The sequence below is a fragment of the Symphalangus syndactylus genome, chromosome 5 (assembly GCF_028878055.3).
Source record: "Symphalangus syndactylus isolate Jambi chromosome 5, NHGRI_mSymSyn1-v2.1_pri, whole genome shotgun sequence".
In the NCBI taxonomy this organism is placed as follows: domain Eukaryota; kingdom Metazoa; phylum Chordata; class Mammalia; order Primates; family Hylobatidae; genus Symphalangus; species Symphalangus syndactylus.
In genome coordinates, this window is record NC_072427.2 from 16111561 (window position 1) to 16126390 (window position 14830).

At 44.0% G+C, this 14830-nt stretch overlaps 1 protein-coding gene across 7 annotated transcripts in view; it reads right to left on the reverse strand.

The window, feature by feature from the left end:
• The window catches only part of ZNF774 (zinc finger protein 774), an 84163-nt gene that overhangs the window by 6754 nt on the left and 62579 nt on the right, over positions 1 to 14830 (reverse strand). For 5 of the 7 annotated variants that reach the window (XM_055277220.2, XM_063638567.1, XM_055277222.2 and 2 more), the window contains 2 exons: positions 11345 to 11451; positions 8110 to 10597 (listed from right to left, as the gene is read on the reverse strand). In XM_055277220.2, coding sequence (XP_055133195.1) covers positions 9363 to 10597; positions 11345 to 11451 — 1342 coding nt within the window. In that variant the 3' untranslated portion in view covers positions 8110 to 9362. Of the gene's footprint in view, positions 1 to 757; positions 10598 to 11344; positions 11452 to 14830 lie in introns of those variants that run through there. The other 2 variants (XR_010120646.1, XM_055277218.2) reach the window with 2 other exon arrangements.

The window sequence follows — 14830 nt, forward strand, 5'->3', positions numbered from 1 at the left end:
AGAAGTGAGAAATGCCAAACTCTTTTCCTAAGCTGTATAGTGGGTACGTGGTTGTTCTTTACACTAATTTTTGTATATTTTAATATTGAGTTTTTAAAAAAAGAGTAGATAGTAGTTCAGCAGGAGGAATTGAAGGAAGAAGCTATTCTAGAAAGAAGAAATTGTACTGGAGAGAGCAGGCTGTGTTCAGGAAACAAAGTGTCATCATTCTGCTTGGCAGAATAAAATAAATTTTTCCTTTGTAATAAGAGCAGCAACTTGCATTTGTGCACTTTATAAAATACTTTCATGTGCTCCCACCAGCTAATTATCAACTTGAAGAACAAGTATTCCATTCGATAGATGAGGAAACAGGCTCAGAAAGAATAAGCAATATATTTGTGAATATTTTTGGCAGAGAAAAAGCTTAAAAGGGTATACAACAAACAGTAGTGGTTATCTCTGGGAAGTGGAATTTACCCTGTTTGCTTAATTGTATTTTCTGATATTTCTATAAATGAACCTGAAGTAAAAAATAATAAAGCAGAGAGGGGGAAGGAAGACAACAGGAAAACAATGATTCCCTCAAAATCAAATGTTCACGTTTTTGGATTCCCAATCCTGCTCTGAGTTACACTAATGAAAACAACAGAAGAAATACAAGAAAGATTCTAACATAGAAAAAAATGTTCAACCTCACTGGTAATCAAAGAAATGCAAATTAAAACAATATGTAAGAATCATGTCTATTAAATTAGCAAAACTGTTTTAAAGACGAGGGTGTGATGAGACTAGTAGCCATTTACTGTTCGGCACACTGTAAATTGATACAATCGCTTTAAAAATGATTCCGCAGAGGCCAGGCGTGGTGGCTCACACCTGTAATCCTAGCCCTTTGGGAGGCCGAAGTGGGCGGATCACTTGTGGTCAGGAGTTTGAAACCAGCTTGGCCATCATGGTGAAACCCCGTCTCTACTAAAAGTACAAAAAATTAGCTGGGCATGGTGGTGTGCACCTGTAATCCCAGCTACTCGAGAGGCTGAGGCAGGAGAATCGCTTGAACCCGGGAGGTGGAGGTTGCAGTGAGCCGAGACCGCGCTCCAGCTCGAGTGACAGAGCAAGACCTGTCTCAAAACAAACAAACAAACAAAAAAAAAGATTCTGCAGCAAGTAAGGGAGGTGTAAAATTGTTCTCACCCTGTGAAAATAATCTAAAATGTGGAAACTTTTTTTCTGGGGAACAACAAAATGTTCACGTGAGCATTTTTAATGCAGCAGGGCATCCCCCATTCAGACACCAGGTCCAAGATTGGCTGTTTATAGAAAGATGGCCTATACTCTTCTGGACATTTATTTGCTCTAATTTATATACATAAAGGAGCAGAGGGTGTTTTGGGGTTGGTTGGCGGCAGGGGGGCCGGGGGGAGTTTGCTGAAGGAAATATAAGAAAATGTGTGTGTGTGCGTGTGTGTGCATGTGTTTGACTGGGAATGCAGGAACTGATCTAGTGTCTGTTCAGGGCCCAGGCACTCAGATTACTCTTTTTCCCCCCAGTATAACTCAATGAGATTTGAGTGAAAAAGGCCAATCTCTGGAGAAGTGTTCTGTTTTCTTATTTGCTTTCTTTTATTTTTCTTGTGAAATACATTGTAAATGAAAAGCATATAAGTAATGCATATTAACAATTTAAATAATTTTTACAAAGAAAACCTGTGTACTTGGCACCTAACTTAAGAAACAGAAACTTTGATGGCAGAGGTGGGTGGATTACTTAAGACCAGGAGTTCGAGACCAGCCTGGCCAAAATGGTGAAAATCCATCTCTACTAAAATTACAAAAATTAGCTAGGTGTGGTGGTGCACGCTTGTAATCCCAGCTACTCGGGGGGCTGAGGCAGGAGAATCACTTGAACCCAGGAGGCGGAGGTTGCAGTGATCTGAGATCGTGCCACTGCACTCCTGCCTTGGCGACAGAATGAGACACTGTCTCAGAACAAATCAAAACAAAAAAAGAAATAGAAACTTTGCATCTTTCTCTCCCATTCCAATTAATTACTATACTGAAGTTTGTATTAGTAAATCCTTTGATTTTCATTAGTTTGTGTATCCTTATTGCTTAAGCAATATATTGTTTAGTTTTGCCTCTTTTTTACCTTTACTGTATTTTTTCTCTTACTAAATATATATATTTCTATGTCTTGCTTTTTACACTCAATATTATTTGAAGCTTGTCTGTGTTGATGCATGTAACTGTAGTCTGCCCATTTTCCTTGATGGATAGCATTCCGATATGTAAATTACCAACTTGCTCGGAGGTGCAGCCACTAAATCCTCATTTTGAGCCATCACCCCAAGTAAGACTGATGCAGGTGGACTTTTGCTCACACTTCAGGAATTACCGTCTTAGAGGACAAAGTCCGAGCTCTTACCTCCCAGTTTCCCAACTCTCTACATCAGCCTTTTAATTTTAGTAAAACTGTTTGTTTTCCTTTTCCAAAAATACTTTCTCATCATTCTTCACCTAGATAATTCTTATGCTTTAAGTCTCTCCATTAAACTATAAACTCCTCCAAAGATTATCATTAGTGTCATTGTTGTCACTGATATTTATGGAGCAGATACAATGTACCAGGTAGTTAGTACAAAGAGTTTTACATGGATCATCTCATTAATCCTCGTCCAAACCCATGAAGAAGGTGCTAGGATTAGCATCATTTTACAGATAAGGAAGTAAGGGTCAGAGAGATTAAGTAACTTGCCCAAAGTTAAACAGCTCTGGAATGTGGATCTCTTTAACTATCTTACTTGTCTTTGAACTTCTAGGATCTAGGGTAGGACTTTGGTGTGTGGAAGGCACTTGATTAATGTCTGTTGAGCTGCACTGAAAGGAAAAGCCAAGGAGACCAGATGGAAAACAATCCGTTTAGTTCAGACGATGGCAGTGGGGATGGAAAAGAGGAGCTGGAAATAAGACTTGGCATGCCAGACTATTACAGAGCTGAATCTGGGGAGTGAGGTTAGGGAAGGGAATGAGGAAGGGACAAGGCATTTCCATTTTTTCACTTTGAGCACTTCTGTATTTTCTGGAAATTTTACAACAAGCACGTGGTGCTTTTATAATTTTTTTTAAAGAAGAGAAAGTGTAGAGGCAGCAACTATGTGACTAGGCACCAGCAAAATATAGAAAAAAAGGGACAAAAAGAAATCCAAGCTGACCAGGAGGCTTCTAGCAAGGCAATGAAGGAGAATGGGGACTTGAAGGCAGAAAGAGAAATGCCTGGGGGAATGCTTCTGGGGGAGATACTGACTGTAATTTGGAGAGTCTGGGTTTGGGAAGCAGCAGGTCATCCTGGGGAGGTCTCCACCAAGTAGCTAGACTTGTAGGTCTAAAATTCAGGAGAGAGGGTGAAATGATGGTTGAAGTCATAAGCTTAATGTGCAGAACAAAAAAGAAAGAAGAAAGAAGACCTCAACCAGAGTGTTGACGGGGTCAGGCATATCTGAGTAGAAGAAGAAGAGGAGCCAGGCCAGGCGCGGTGGCTCACGCCTAGAATCCCAGCACTTTGGGAGGCTGAGGCGGGCAGATCACCTGAGGCAGGAGTTCAAGACCAGCCTGGTGAAACCCCCATCTCTACCAAAAGTACGAAAATTAGCTGGACCTGTAGTCCCAGCTACTCTGGAGGCTGAGGCACCAGAGTCCCTTGAACCTGGGAGGTGGAGGTTGCAGTGAGCTGGTGAGCCGAGATTGTGCCACTGTGCTCCAGCCTGGGCAACAAAGCAAGACTTTGTCTCAAAAACAAAACAAAACAAAACAAAAACCAGAGGAGCCAGGGAAGGTACTTGAAGAGGAGCAGCCAGAAATGTGGGAGAATCATCTCACAACCTCATAATCACCAATGGAAAAGATAATTTTTTTAAAAAGGCATATGGGCCTGGTGCAGTAGCTCACACCTGTAATCCCAGTGCTTTGGGTGGCCAAGGTGGGAGAGTTGCTTGAGGTCAGGAGTTCAAGACCAGCCTGGGCAACATAGGGGGACCCTGTCTCTACCAAAATTATTATTATTATTATTATTGGAGATGGAGTTTCGCTCTTGTCACCCAGGCTGGAATGCAATGACACAATCTCAGCTCACTGCAACCTCCGCCTCCCAGGTTCAAGTGATTCTCCTGCCTCAGCCTCCCAAGTAGCTGGGATTACAGGCACCCACCACCACGCCTGGCTAATTTTTGTACTTTTACTAGAGATGGGGTTTCACCATGTTAGCCATGCTGGTCTCAAACTCCTGACCTCAAGTGATCTACCGTCCTTGGCCTCCTAAAGTGCTGGGATTACAAGCATGAGCCACCACACTTGGCCTCTACCAAAAATTTTAAAAGGCCAGGCTTGGGAGCATGTGCCTGTAGTCCTAGCTGTTACTCAGAGAGGCTGAGACAGGAGGATTGCTTGAGTCTGGGAGGTTGAGGCTGCAGTGAGCCATGATTGCACCACTGCACTCCAGCATCAGCAAAAGAGTGAGACCCTGTCTCTAAAAAATAATAAACATATGTAAATGGCATCAAACAGTAAAGAGTTGTTGAATCAGAAGAAGACTAACAAGAGGTCTTCAGATATGGAAATTAAGTCTTTTTTTTTTTTTAAGAGACAAGTTCTAGCTCTGTCACATAATCTGGAGTACAGTGGTATGATTACAGCTCAGTGCAGCCTTGAACTCCTGGGCTCAGGCAATCTGCAATCCTCCCACCTCAGCCTCCCAAGTACTTGGGATGACAGGCGCACATCGCCATGCCTGGCTAATTTGTTAAAACTATTTTTTGTAGAGACAGGGTCTGGCTGTGGTGCCCAGGCTGGTCTTGAACCTCTGGGCTCAAGCAATACTCTGGCTTCAGCCTCCCAAAGTGCTGGCATTACAGGTGTGAGCCACCACACTCAGCACTAAAAGACCTTTGAGGGTCCAGTTGTAGAAGCATGCTAGGGTAAGTGGCCCTATTAAAAAGGCCTAGGCATGATAACCCTGAGAATATCTACATGTGAGTGGAAGTTTGACAAAAGGGGAAGAGAAGGAATGCGATGATAAGGTCTAGGAGGAATTATTTCAAGGTAAAAGAAGGGTTAGGGATCTTATCTTTTTGTTGTGGTGCCTGCCCTGGTGCTTGGTGATAACAACTCGCTGGAGACCTACTGCATGCTGGGCACTGTGCTAAGCCCTTTACATCACGGATTGTCTCAAAGCCTCTAGTTTTTTTCTCCGTAATATGACCTACACACAGCGGCCAAATCGACCTTCTCAAGTGCTGATCACACCTCTCCTCTCCTATAAAGCCACTAGCTACACTCTTTTCTCCAGAGAGTGAGATCCAAACTCTTTAGTTTGGCAGCTAAGAACCTTCTTGGTGTGACCTTCACTCATCTGTCCAGTTTTGTCTCACTCTGCTACTTTTCTAGCACAATGAGATCCTTGCCCATGAGCACGCACTCATTAATTCATCCAGTCAACACATATTGAGCACCTACCATGTGCCAAGCACCGTTCTAAGTGCCGTGGAAAGAATGGAAACAAGAGAAATGACTCCCACCTTTCATGGAGTTTACCCAAAACAAATCAATTAATAAGAAATTATCAGACAGGTGTAAGGACTTTGATGAAAAAAGAGGATAATGTGGTGGAGGGTGACTAATTTAGATGGGATAGTTAGGGAAAGTCTTCCTAAGGAGATAGGTTTAGGCTGAAACCTGGTTGACAAATAGGAGGCAATGCAAGGGCTGGGCGAGGAACATTCTGGGAAGAGGGAACAGTTAGTACCAAGGGTCTAAAGAGCGCACAACGTTGGCATGACCAAGGAGCAGAGAACTCAAGAGTGCTGAGGTGAGGCAAGGGAGAGGGAAGGGGACATCACAAGAGGCTGGAGGGGGAGGGGACAAAACCACAAGGGCCTCTTAGGCCTGGGTAAGGATTTGGGTCTTCATTCTTAAAGCAATGGAAAGCTGCTGAGAAGTGATGTGATTTGATTTAGGATTTTAAAAGTTCACTCTGGTTTCTGTGAGTGAAACTAGAGTTTTTTCAGAGCAAAAATAATATCAGGAAGATCAGTTTGGAGGCTGCTACAGGAATTCAGGTAAGAGACTGGTCATTTGGGATTGAAGAGTGGCAGTGAAGACGGACAGGTTTGACAGACAGGTTCGAGAGGAATCTGGGAGGTAAAATTAATGGGGCTTGGTGATGACCTCAATTTTGGAGTGAGAAAGAACGGACGTGTGGAGCATGTTCAAGCAGCAAATCATCTAGTCATGAGGTAAAAACAAAAGAAAACTATTGAAAGGGTTACCTCCACTCTCAGCAATAGCACTGAAATATTCCCTGATCATGGCTGGGGAGGGCTGGGGGGTGGTGGGCAGGAAGACAGGGAGGAGAGGGGATTGGCAGGGCCCAAAGCAAATCTCACATTGCACTTCGAGAGCTCACATTTTACCATAGCTGAACAACATGAAAATCAAAGTGATAGGTGGCCAGGTGCAGTGGCTCTCGCCTGTAATCCCAGCATTTTGGGAGGCCAAGGCAGGTGGATCACCTGAGGTCAGGAGTTCAAGACCCACCTGGCCAACATGGTGAAACCCCATCTCTACTTAACATATAAAATTAGCTGGGCATGGTGGCATGCATCTGTAATCCCAGCTACTTGGGAGGCTGAGGCAGGAGAATTGCTTGAACCTGGGAGGCGGAGGTTGCCGTGAGCCAAGATCACACCATTGCACTCCAGCCTGGGCAACAGAGCAAGACTTCGTCTCAGAAAAAAAGCTCACATCTTACAACAGCTGAACAACATGAAAAAAACAAAATGATAGGTGGCCAGGCACAGTGGCTCATGCCTGTAATCCCAGCACTTTGGGAGGCTGAGGTGGGCAGATCACCTGAGATCAGCAGTTCGAGACCAGGTGTGATCTCAGCTCACTGCAGCCTCCATTTTCCGGGTTCAAGCGATTCTCCTGCCTCAGCCTCCCAAGTAGGTGGGATTACAGGCACATGCCACCACACCCGGATAATTTTTGTATTTTTAGTATAGGTGGGGTTTTGCCATGTTGGCCAGGCTGGTCTCAAACTCCCGACCTCAGGTGGCCCACCCGCCTCGGCCTCCTAGAGTGCTGGCATTACAGGTGTGAGCCACCACACCCGGCCTGAATCTGCAGTTCTAAAAAGTTCCCAGATAATGCTGATGCTACCGGACTGGGCTGACAGTTTGAGAACCACTGCACTGAATTAACTAAAAAAAATTTTCTGGTCAATTATCTAACGATGCTTTCAAAAACGGAGGTAAGGTTATCAGCTGAGTTCTATCCTTCATGAGCCACAGCACTCAGATGGCATTCCATATAATGGAAGAGAATGAAAGAAAAAAAAAACCTTTAATCCACCACTTTGCTCTCTAAAAAGTGATAACTACCCAGCTCCCTCCTTAACCCCTTGCACCTGTGCTTACTCCTCCACTCCCATTCCACCAGGATCAAGGACCCCAGCACAGGATCTTGCAAAGCTCCCTACAACTTAGACTACACCCCTCCATCATTTCCAAATTCAGACTGGTTTAATGGATATAATATGGGTCCTCCAGTCCTATAGTGTCTCACAGGCACTGTAACAAGTCCCAGAGCTGGTCTGTTGTTGCAGGGGAGGACTGCAGGCTGGAAATCTAGTGACTTGCAGCCAAATCTGGCTCTTCTGTCAACTATGTGGCCAATGATCAGTCATGTCATTTAGCATTTTTGCACCCTAATTTTTCAACAGTTTTTTTTTTAGTCCCTCACTATGAGAGAAAAAGGAATACCTAAAGAAATATTAGCCAAAATTTTCTTGGAAAAAAGACATTAGCAACAGAATTATAACATTAGAGATATTACATTTATAGTTAACCAACAAAGTGCATGTGTGTGTGTGTGTGTGCATTTTTAGATCCTCACAACAACCTTGTGAGGTAGGGAGAAGATGAAAGTCTGGCCAAATTAAGCGTCAGGGCCAGGACTCAAATACCTTACCTTCTCAGTGAAGTCTGTGTTCTTTCCAACACACTGCCTTCCCTCAATTTATTTCAATTGAATGTAGGAAAGTGCTAGTGCATAACCTGGATGGCCCTAAAAGGATCAGAGAATTATATTAACCTAAAACTAAATGGTCAATGACCCAGCAAATTAGAAAACAAGAGTTGCTTCCTTCAGCTAAATGCCAGGGAGGACCCCTGTAATATCATTTGACATTCTCAGCAATTTTGCTTCCACAATTTTACAATCCTGTACCAGGTCCCTCTGGCTTGTTCATTGTAGGATATTTTCTCTGTGTCAGATGACAGCAAACCTCCTGTAAAAGTACCTCATACACTGCCATTTCAAAGAGCTTCTGAAATTCTTTCAGCCTCCAAGTCACAAGACCGCAAACATCCTCCACAATAATTTGGCCTTGTCATGGCAGTGAGACATCTGGTGACTAATGCCTGCACAGCACTGAACTGGGAGTCATTTCCATTTTATTCAATTCGTGTATTCCAACCCCAAACCTTCTAGTTCCAATCTAATTTCTTTCAAGTTCTGAGTTTGGGGTGGGGGGACTACACTAATAAATTTCTAATTGAGTAATAAGACTGATAAAAGCCACCAGTCTTGTATTGAGTGTCTTTTAAGGGCCAGGTACTGCATTAAAGCCTTTATATAAGACCTCAAATATTAATCATTAATAATGATGTGACCATTTAGTTAGTGAGCATCTATGTTGTGCCAGGCACTGTACTAGCTGGTTAACATGTGATCTCTAGGCCACATTTTTCTCACTTCTCATTTAGTAACTAGGCATCAACTTTTTTTTTTTTTTTTTTTTTTTTAGATAGAGTCTCACTCTGTTGCCCAGGCTGGAGTGCAGTGGCATGATCTCAGCTCACTGCAACCTGCACCTTCCGGGTTCAAATGATTCTTCTGCCTCGGCCTCCCGAGTAGCTGGGACTACAGGCATGTGCCATCATGCCCAGCTAATTTTTGTATTTTTAGTAGAGACAAGGCTTCACCATGTTCGCCAGGCTGGTCTCAAACTCCTGACCTCAAGTGATCCACCCACCTTGGCCTCCCAAAAGTTCTGGGATTACCGGTGTGAGCCACCACGCCTGGCCAGCATCAACCATTAAACTCACATTTCCCTAAGAGTCACACACTGAAGGAATGCCTTTTGTATTCGGACCGTTATTTGGACACTTTAAGTTTATCCTCTCTGTTATAACATAGACAAGAAAGAGGGAGAAGGGCCCAAATTGAGCCACTGATGCCCGGGTTTTCTCTATTTGGGGTGCTTGAAGACAGTAGCAATGAAAATTTGCAAGGGAGCAGCAGAACACTAAAGACTATTTCCTAAATCAATGGGTGTTTTGATGGCATAAAAGATGCGCTTTCTGACGGAAGCTCTTGTTACATTTACTACAGTGGAAAGGTTTTTCTCCTGTATGCGTTCTCTGGTGTGTGAGGAAATGGGAACGCTGATTGAAGGTCTTGCCACACTCAGGACATCGATAGGGCCTGTCTCCTAAGTGGATTCGTTGATGGGTAATAAAGTGGGAGCTCTGATTGAAGCTCTTCCCACACTCCCCACATTTGTAGGGTCTTTCTCCTGTGTGGATTCGTTGGTGCTTAATGAGGGCGGAGCTGTCGGCGAATGCTTTCCCACAGTTTTCGCACTTAAAAGGTCTCTCACCTGTGTGTGTTCTTTGGTGCGTGACCAAATGTGAGCTCTGACTGAAGCTTTTGTGGCAGTCAGGACAACTGAAAGGCCTTTCTCCTGAATGAGTACTCATGTGAGCTACAAAATGAGAACTATCTCTGAAGCCCTTCCCGCACTCCGGGCATTTGAAGGGCCGTTCTCCTGTGTGGGCTCGTTGGTGCTTAATCAAATCCGAGCTCTGGCTAAAACTCTCCCCACAGTCATTACACCTATAAGGCTTCACCCCTGTGTGTGTCCTCTGGTGAGTGATGAAATTTGAGCTTCGACTGAAGCTTTTGTGACATTCCAGGCACGTGTAGGGCTTCTCGCCTGTGTGGGTTCTTTGGTGCATTATGAGGTGTGGCTTCCGCCCAAAAGTCTTCCCACACTCTGGGCACTCATAGGGTCTCTCCCCTGTGTGGGTTCTCTGATGTTTGATGAGTGTTGAGCTGTCACTGAATTTTTTCTCACACCCCTTGCATTGGTAGGGCTTCTCTCCTGTGTGTGTTCTGCGATGGGTGACAAGGTCTGAGCTCTGTTTGAAGCCTTTCCCACACTCAATGCACGTATAGGGCCTCTCGCCAGTGTGGGTTCTTAGGTGTCTTATGAGATAGGAACTCTGGTTAAAGCTTTTCCCGCATTCTGCACACATAGGCTTCTCTCCTACATAGCCATCCAGGAGCTTGTTTAAATCCCTCTCCTGTGAAAAGGGCTCCAGCCGGCCCTCTCCTGGAAGGGTTCCATGTTGCCCTTCTAATTCTAGGCCTCGCTCCCAGTTTCCTCCCCAACTAAGAGTATGAGAAAGATCTTTATTGGTCCTTTCTGAGGATGTTCCACATTGTTCTGCCGTTTCAGAAATGTCCTGATTGAGCTTCGCCACCTGATGCTCAAAGTCTGAAAAATTAATGTAAGTAACAGAGAATAAAGTTATCAGTTATCAGGAAGGAATATCAGAAAGCAGTGAGAAAGATGAAAATCCTTGTTTCTGCAGCAGACTGCACTTAATTCAACCGCTCTGCTTTTCACTTTGTGAAAAGTTTATTGAGGTTCATTGAGCTGTCAGAACACGTGAATTCCTAAACTTTTTAAATTTTAAGATGGCCAGATGAATCTTGATATCCTTCAAGCGGAGACCACATATTGTCAACATTGTGCAGTTTCTTTAGAAGATATTATAGGTTTAGGCCAGGCGTGGTGGCTCACTTTGGGAGGCCAAGGCAGGCAGATCACATGAGGTTAGGGGTTTGAGACCAGCTTGGCCAACGCGGTGAAACTCCATCTCTACTAAAAATATGAAAATTAGCTGGGCATGGTGGCAGATGCCTATAGTCCCAGCTACTCGAGAGGCTGAGGCAGGAGAATAACTTGAACCTGGGAGGCAGGGGTTGCAGTGAGCAGAGATTGTGTCACTGCACTCCAGGCTGGGAGACAGAGGGAGACTCCGTCTCAAAAAACACATAGGTTAGACAAAAGTGAAATGCTTAATCAAAATGAAGACTTTATTTAGTCAACTACTGACCATTAAGTCAAATTTAAATGTCTGCTAGTAAGAACAAAATTCTAGGGCAGCATTCCAAATTCTTCATCTAAACAAGGCTGAAATGCTAGATTTCCTTCCACTGGGGAGCACTCACATCTCACCTGTGTGGCTTTCCCTCAGGATCTTCCTCGCCTCAAAGTTTTGGAGTGGTAGGACCCATGGCTCTTCTTTCTGCTCCAGCTGGGAGATTACACTAGGCCTGGAAATTCTACACAGGAATATAAACATAGGATGTGAGTCTGAGCCAATCACACAAGGCCTGACCAAAATCCAAGCCCTACTCCCTGCCTAGGTATGGGAGAACACCAGGGGAGCACTAACGTGTATTTGGTCTCATTAAAAGTGCAGCCATGGTACAGTGATAAAACAGGGTGATTTCCCCCAAAATGTTAAGAAAAAAAAAGCCCTTTTCCTCCCATTAAAAAAAAAAACAAAAAACAAAAACCGACTCGTGACAGAAACTCTGAAGTAAATACAATAACCATTTCTGAAGGTACAAGGCTAAAGCTAAATATGGAGAGGATTTATCAGAAACAAAGCTGCCATGGCCTCACCCTTAGAAAGAACGAAGGAAGGCCGGGCGCGGTGGCTCACGCCTGTAATCCCAGCACTTTGGGATCCGAGGCGGGCGGATCACGAGGTCAGGAGGTCGAGACCATCCTGGCTAACACGGTGAAACTCCGTCGCTACAAAATAATTAGCCGGGCGAGGTGGCGGGCGCCTGTAGTCCCAGCTACGCGGGAGGCTGAGGCAGGAGAATGGCGTGAACCCCCGGGGGCGGAGCCTGCAGTGAGCCAAGATTGCGCCACTGCACTCCAGCCTGGGTGAAAGAGCGAGACTCCATCTCAAAAAAAAAAATAAAAATAAAAATAAAAAAAAAGAAAGAACAAAGGAAGTTAACTATAATGTTGGGCTTTAAAATTTTCCCAGAATGGCAGCAGTCAAAAAAGCCATGAGAAAAAGACAAACACTTGTTAAGTAGCCTGTAAATATATGAAAAATGTTTAACTTCACTATAATCAAAGAAATTCCATTATAACAATGATACACTGAGGCAATATAGTGTAGAGGTAATGAGTGCAAACTCAAGAGTCACACTGCCTGGGTTTGAGTCATAATCCTGCCTCTTCTTACAAGATGTGCGGCCTTAAGAAAGTTACTTAAACTTCATCAATAAAATAGGGATAAGAGGCCAGGCGCAGTGACTCATGCCTATAATCCCAGAACTTTGGGAGGCCAAGGCGGGCGGATCACGAGGTCACAAGTTTGAGACCAGCCTGGCCAACATAGTGAAACTCTGTCTCTACTAAAAATTAGCCGGGCATGGTGGCACGGGCCTGTAGTCCCAGTTACTCGGGAGGCTGAGGCAGGAGAATCGCTTGAACCCAGGAGGCAGAGGTTATGGTGAATCGAGGTCACACCACTGCACTCCAGCCTGGACGACAGAGTGAGACTCCATCTCAAAAAAACAAACAAACAAAAAATTGGGGTAAGAATAAGATCCATTGGCCAGGTGTAGTAGCTCACACCTGTAATCCTAGCACTTTGGGAGGCCAAGGCAGGTGGATCACTTGTGAGGCCAGGAGTTTAAGACCAGCCTAGCCAACATGGAGAAACCCTGTCTCTACTAAAAATACAAAAATTAGCCATGTGTGATGGTGCACACCTGTAATCCCAGCTACTTGGGAGGCTGAGGCATGGGAATTGCTTGAGCCTGGGAGGCAGAGGTTGCAGTGAGCTGAGATTGCACCACTGCATTCCAGCCTAGGCAACACAGTGAGACTCTATCTCCAAAAAAAGAACTTCAATAAATGTTAACTATCATTGCTATTTTTCCCAGACTCTTTTTTTGTGTTTTGTGTGTGTATTTCTTTGTTTTTGAGACAGGCTCTTGCTCTGTCACCCAGGCTGGAGAGCACTGGTACAATCACAGTTAACTGCATCCTGGAGCTCCTGGCTCAAGTGATTATCTCACCTCAGCCTCCCAAGTAGCTGGGACCACAGGCACAAGCCCCTACACCTGGTTAATGTGTAGGGTCTCATTATTTTGCCCAGGCTGGTCTGGAACTCCAGAGCTCAAGTGGTCCTCCTGCCTCAGCCTCCCAAAATGCTGGGATTATAGGCATGAGCCACCACACCCAGCCCCAGACTATTTAAATTATAATACCCATTGTGAAAGGTAGAATATAAAGAAATGGACACTTTCATATAATGTTCGTGGGAATAAATCAATTGATTCACTCTTCTTGGAAGGCATTTTGCAAAGTATTAAATACCTTAGAAATGTATCTGTTCTTTGACCCACCAATTATAATTCTGAGAATTCTAAGGAAATGATAAAATTATACTTCAATAAAAAATACTTTAAAAAAAGAGCTAAAAGATGTTTATCACAACCTGGTGAAAGTTTAGAAATGACCTAAATGTCCCCCAACAAAGGAATAATTATATAGCTCGCTGCAGCCTGGAACTCCTGTGCTCAAGGGATCCTCCTGCCTCAGTCTCCCAAGTAGCTCAGGCAATTGCTATTTTTATAGGTAAAAAAAGGTCAGGTATATGGTTCAATCTAATGTTTGACTTCATCAACAAAATAATATTGTATTCCATAAAACAAAATACTAGGTGGTTATTTTAAGTGATGTAAAGAAAGATATTTATTGTTGTCAAAATATACTCACAATACAACATGGAAGAAAGAATGTACAGCTGAATATACAATATAATCCCAATATTATTCTTTTGTGCTTGTTTTAAAATTGTATATATGCTTAGAAAAATGCTGGTAGGATAGTAACTCTTCAGTGGTGGGATTAGGGATGATGTTTGTTTTCATTTTGCTTGACTTTCTTTAATGAGTATACATTACTTGTATAATAGATGAAGTAGGCCGGGTACAGTGGCTCACGCCTCTAATCCCAGCACTTTGGGAGGCCAAGGCCAGCAGATCACTTGAGGTCAAAAGTTTGAGACCAGCCTGGCCAACATGGTGAAACCTCGACTCTACTAAAAATACAAAAATTAGAGCTAGGCCCACTCCTGTAATCCCAGCACTTTGGGAGGCCGAAGGGAGCAGATCACTTGAGGTCAGTAGTTTGAGACCAGCCTGGCCACATGGAGATAACCCATCTCTACTAAAAATACAAAAAATTGTCCAGGAATCGCTTGAACCCAGGAGGCAGAGGTTGCAGTGAGCCAAGATCACGCCATGGCATTCCAGCCTGGGTGACAGAATGAGACTCTGCCACAAAAAAAAAAAAAAAAAAAAAAGAAGTAAAGCAGGAAGAAGGGTAGCCATGATATTTGAGAAAGAGCACTGGAGGTGTTTTTTGTTTGTTTGTTTGTTTTTGTTTTTTTTTTTTGAGACAGAGTCTTGCTCTGTCGCCCAGGCTAGAGTGCAGTGGCACCATCTTGGCTCACTTCAAGCTCTGCCTCCCAGGTTCACGCTGTTCTCCTGCCTCAGCCTCCTGAGTAGCTGGGACTACAGGTGCCCACCACCATATCTGGCTAATTTTTTGTATTTTTAGTGAGACAGGGTTTCACCGTGTTAGCTAGGATGGTCGATCTCCTGACCTCGTGATCCGCCCGCC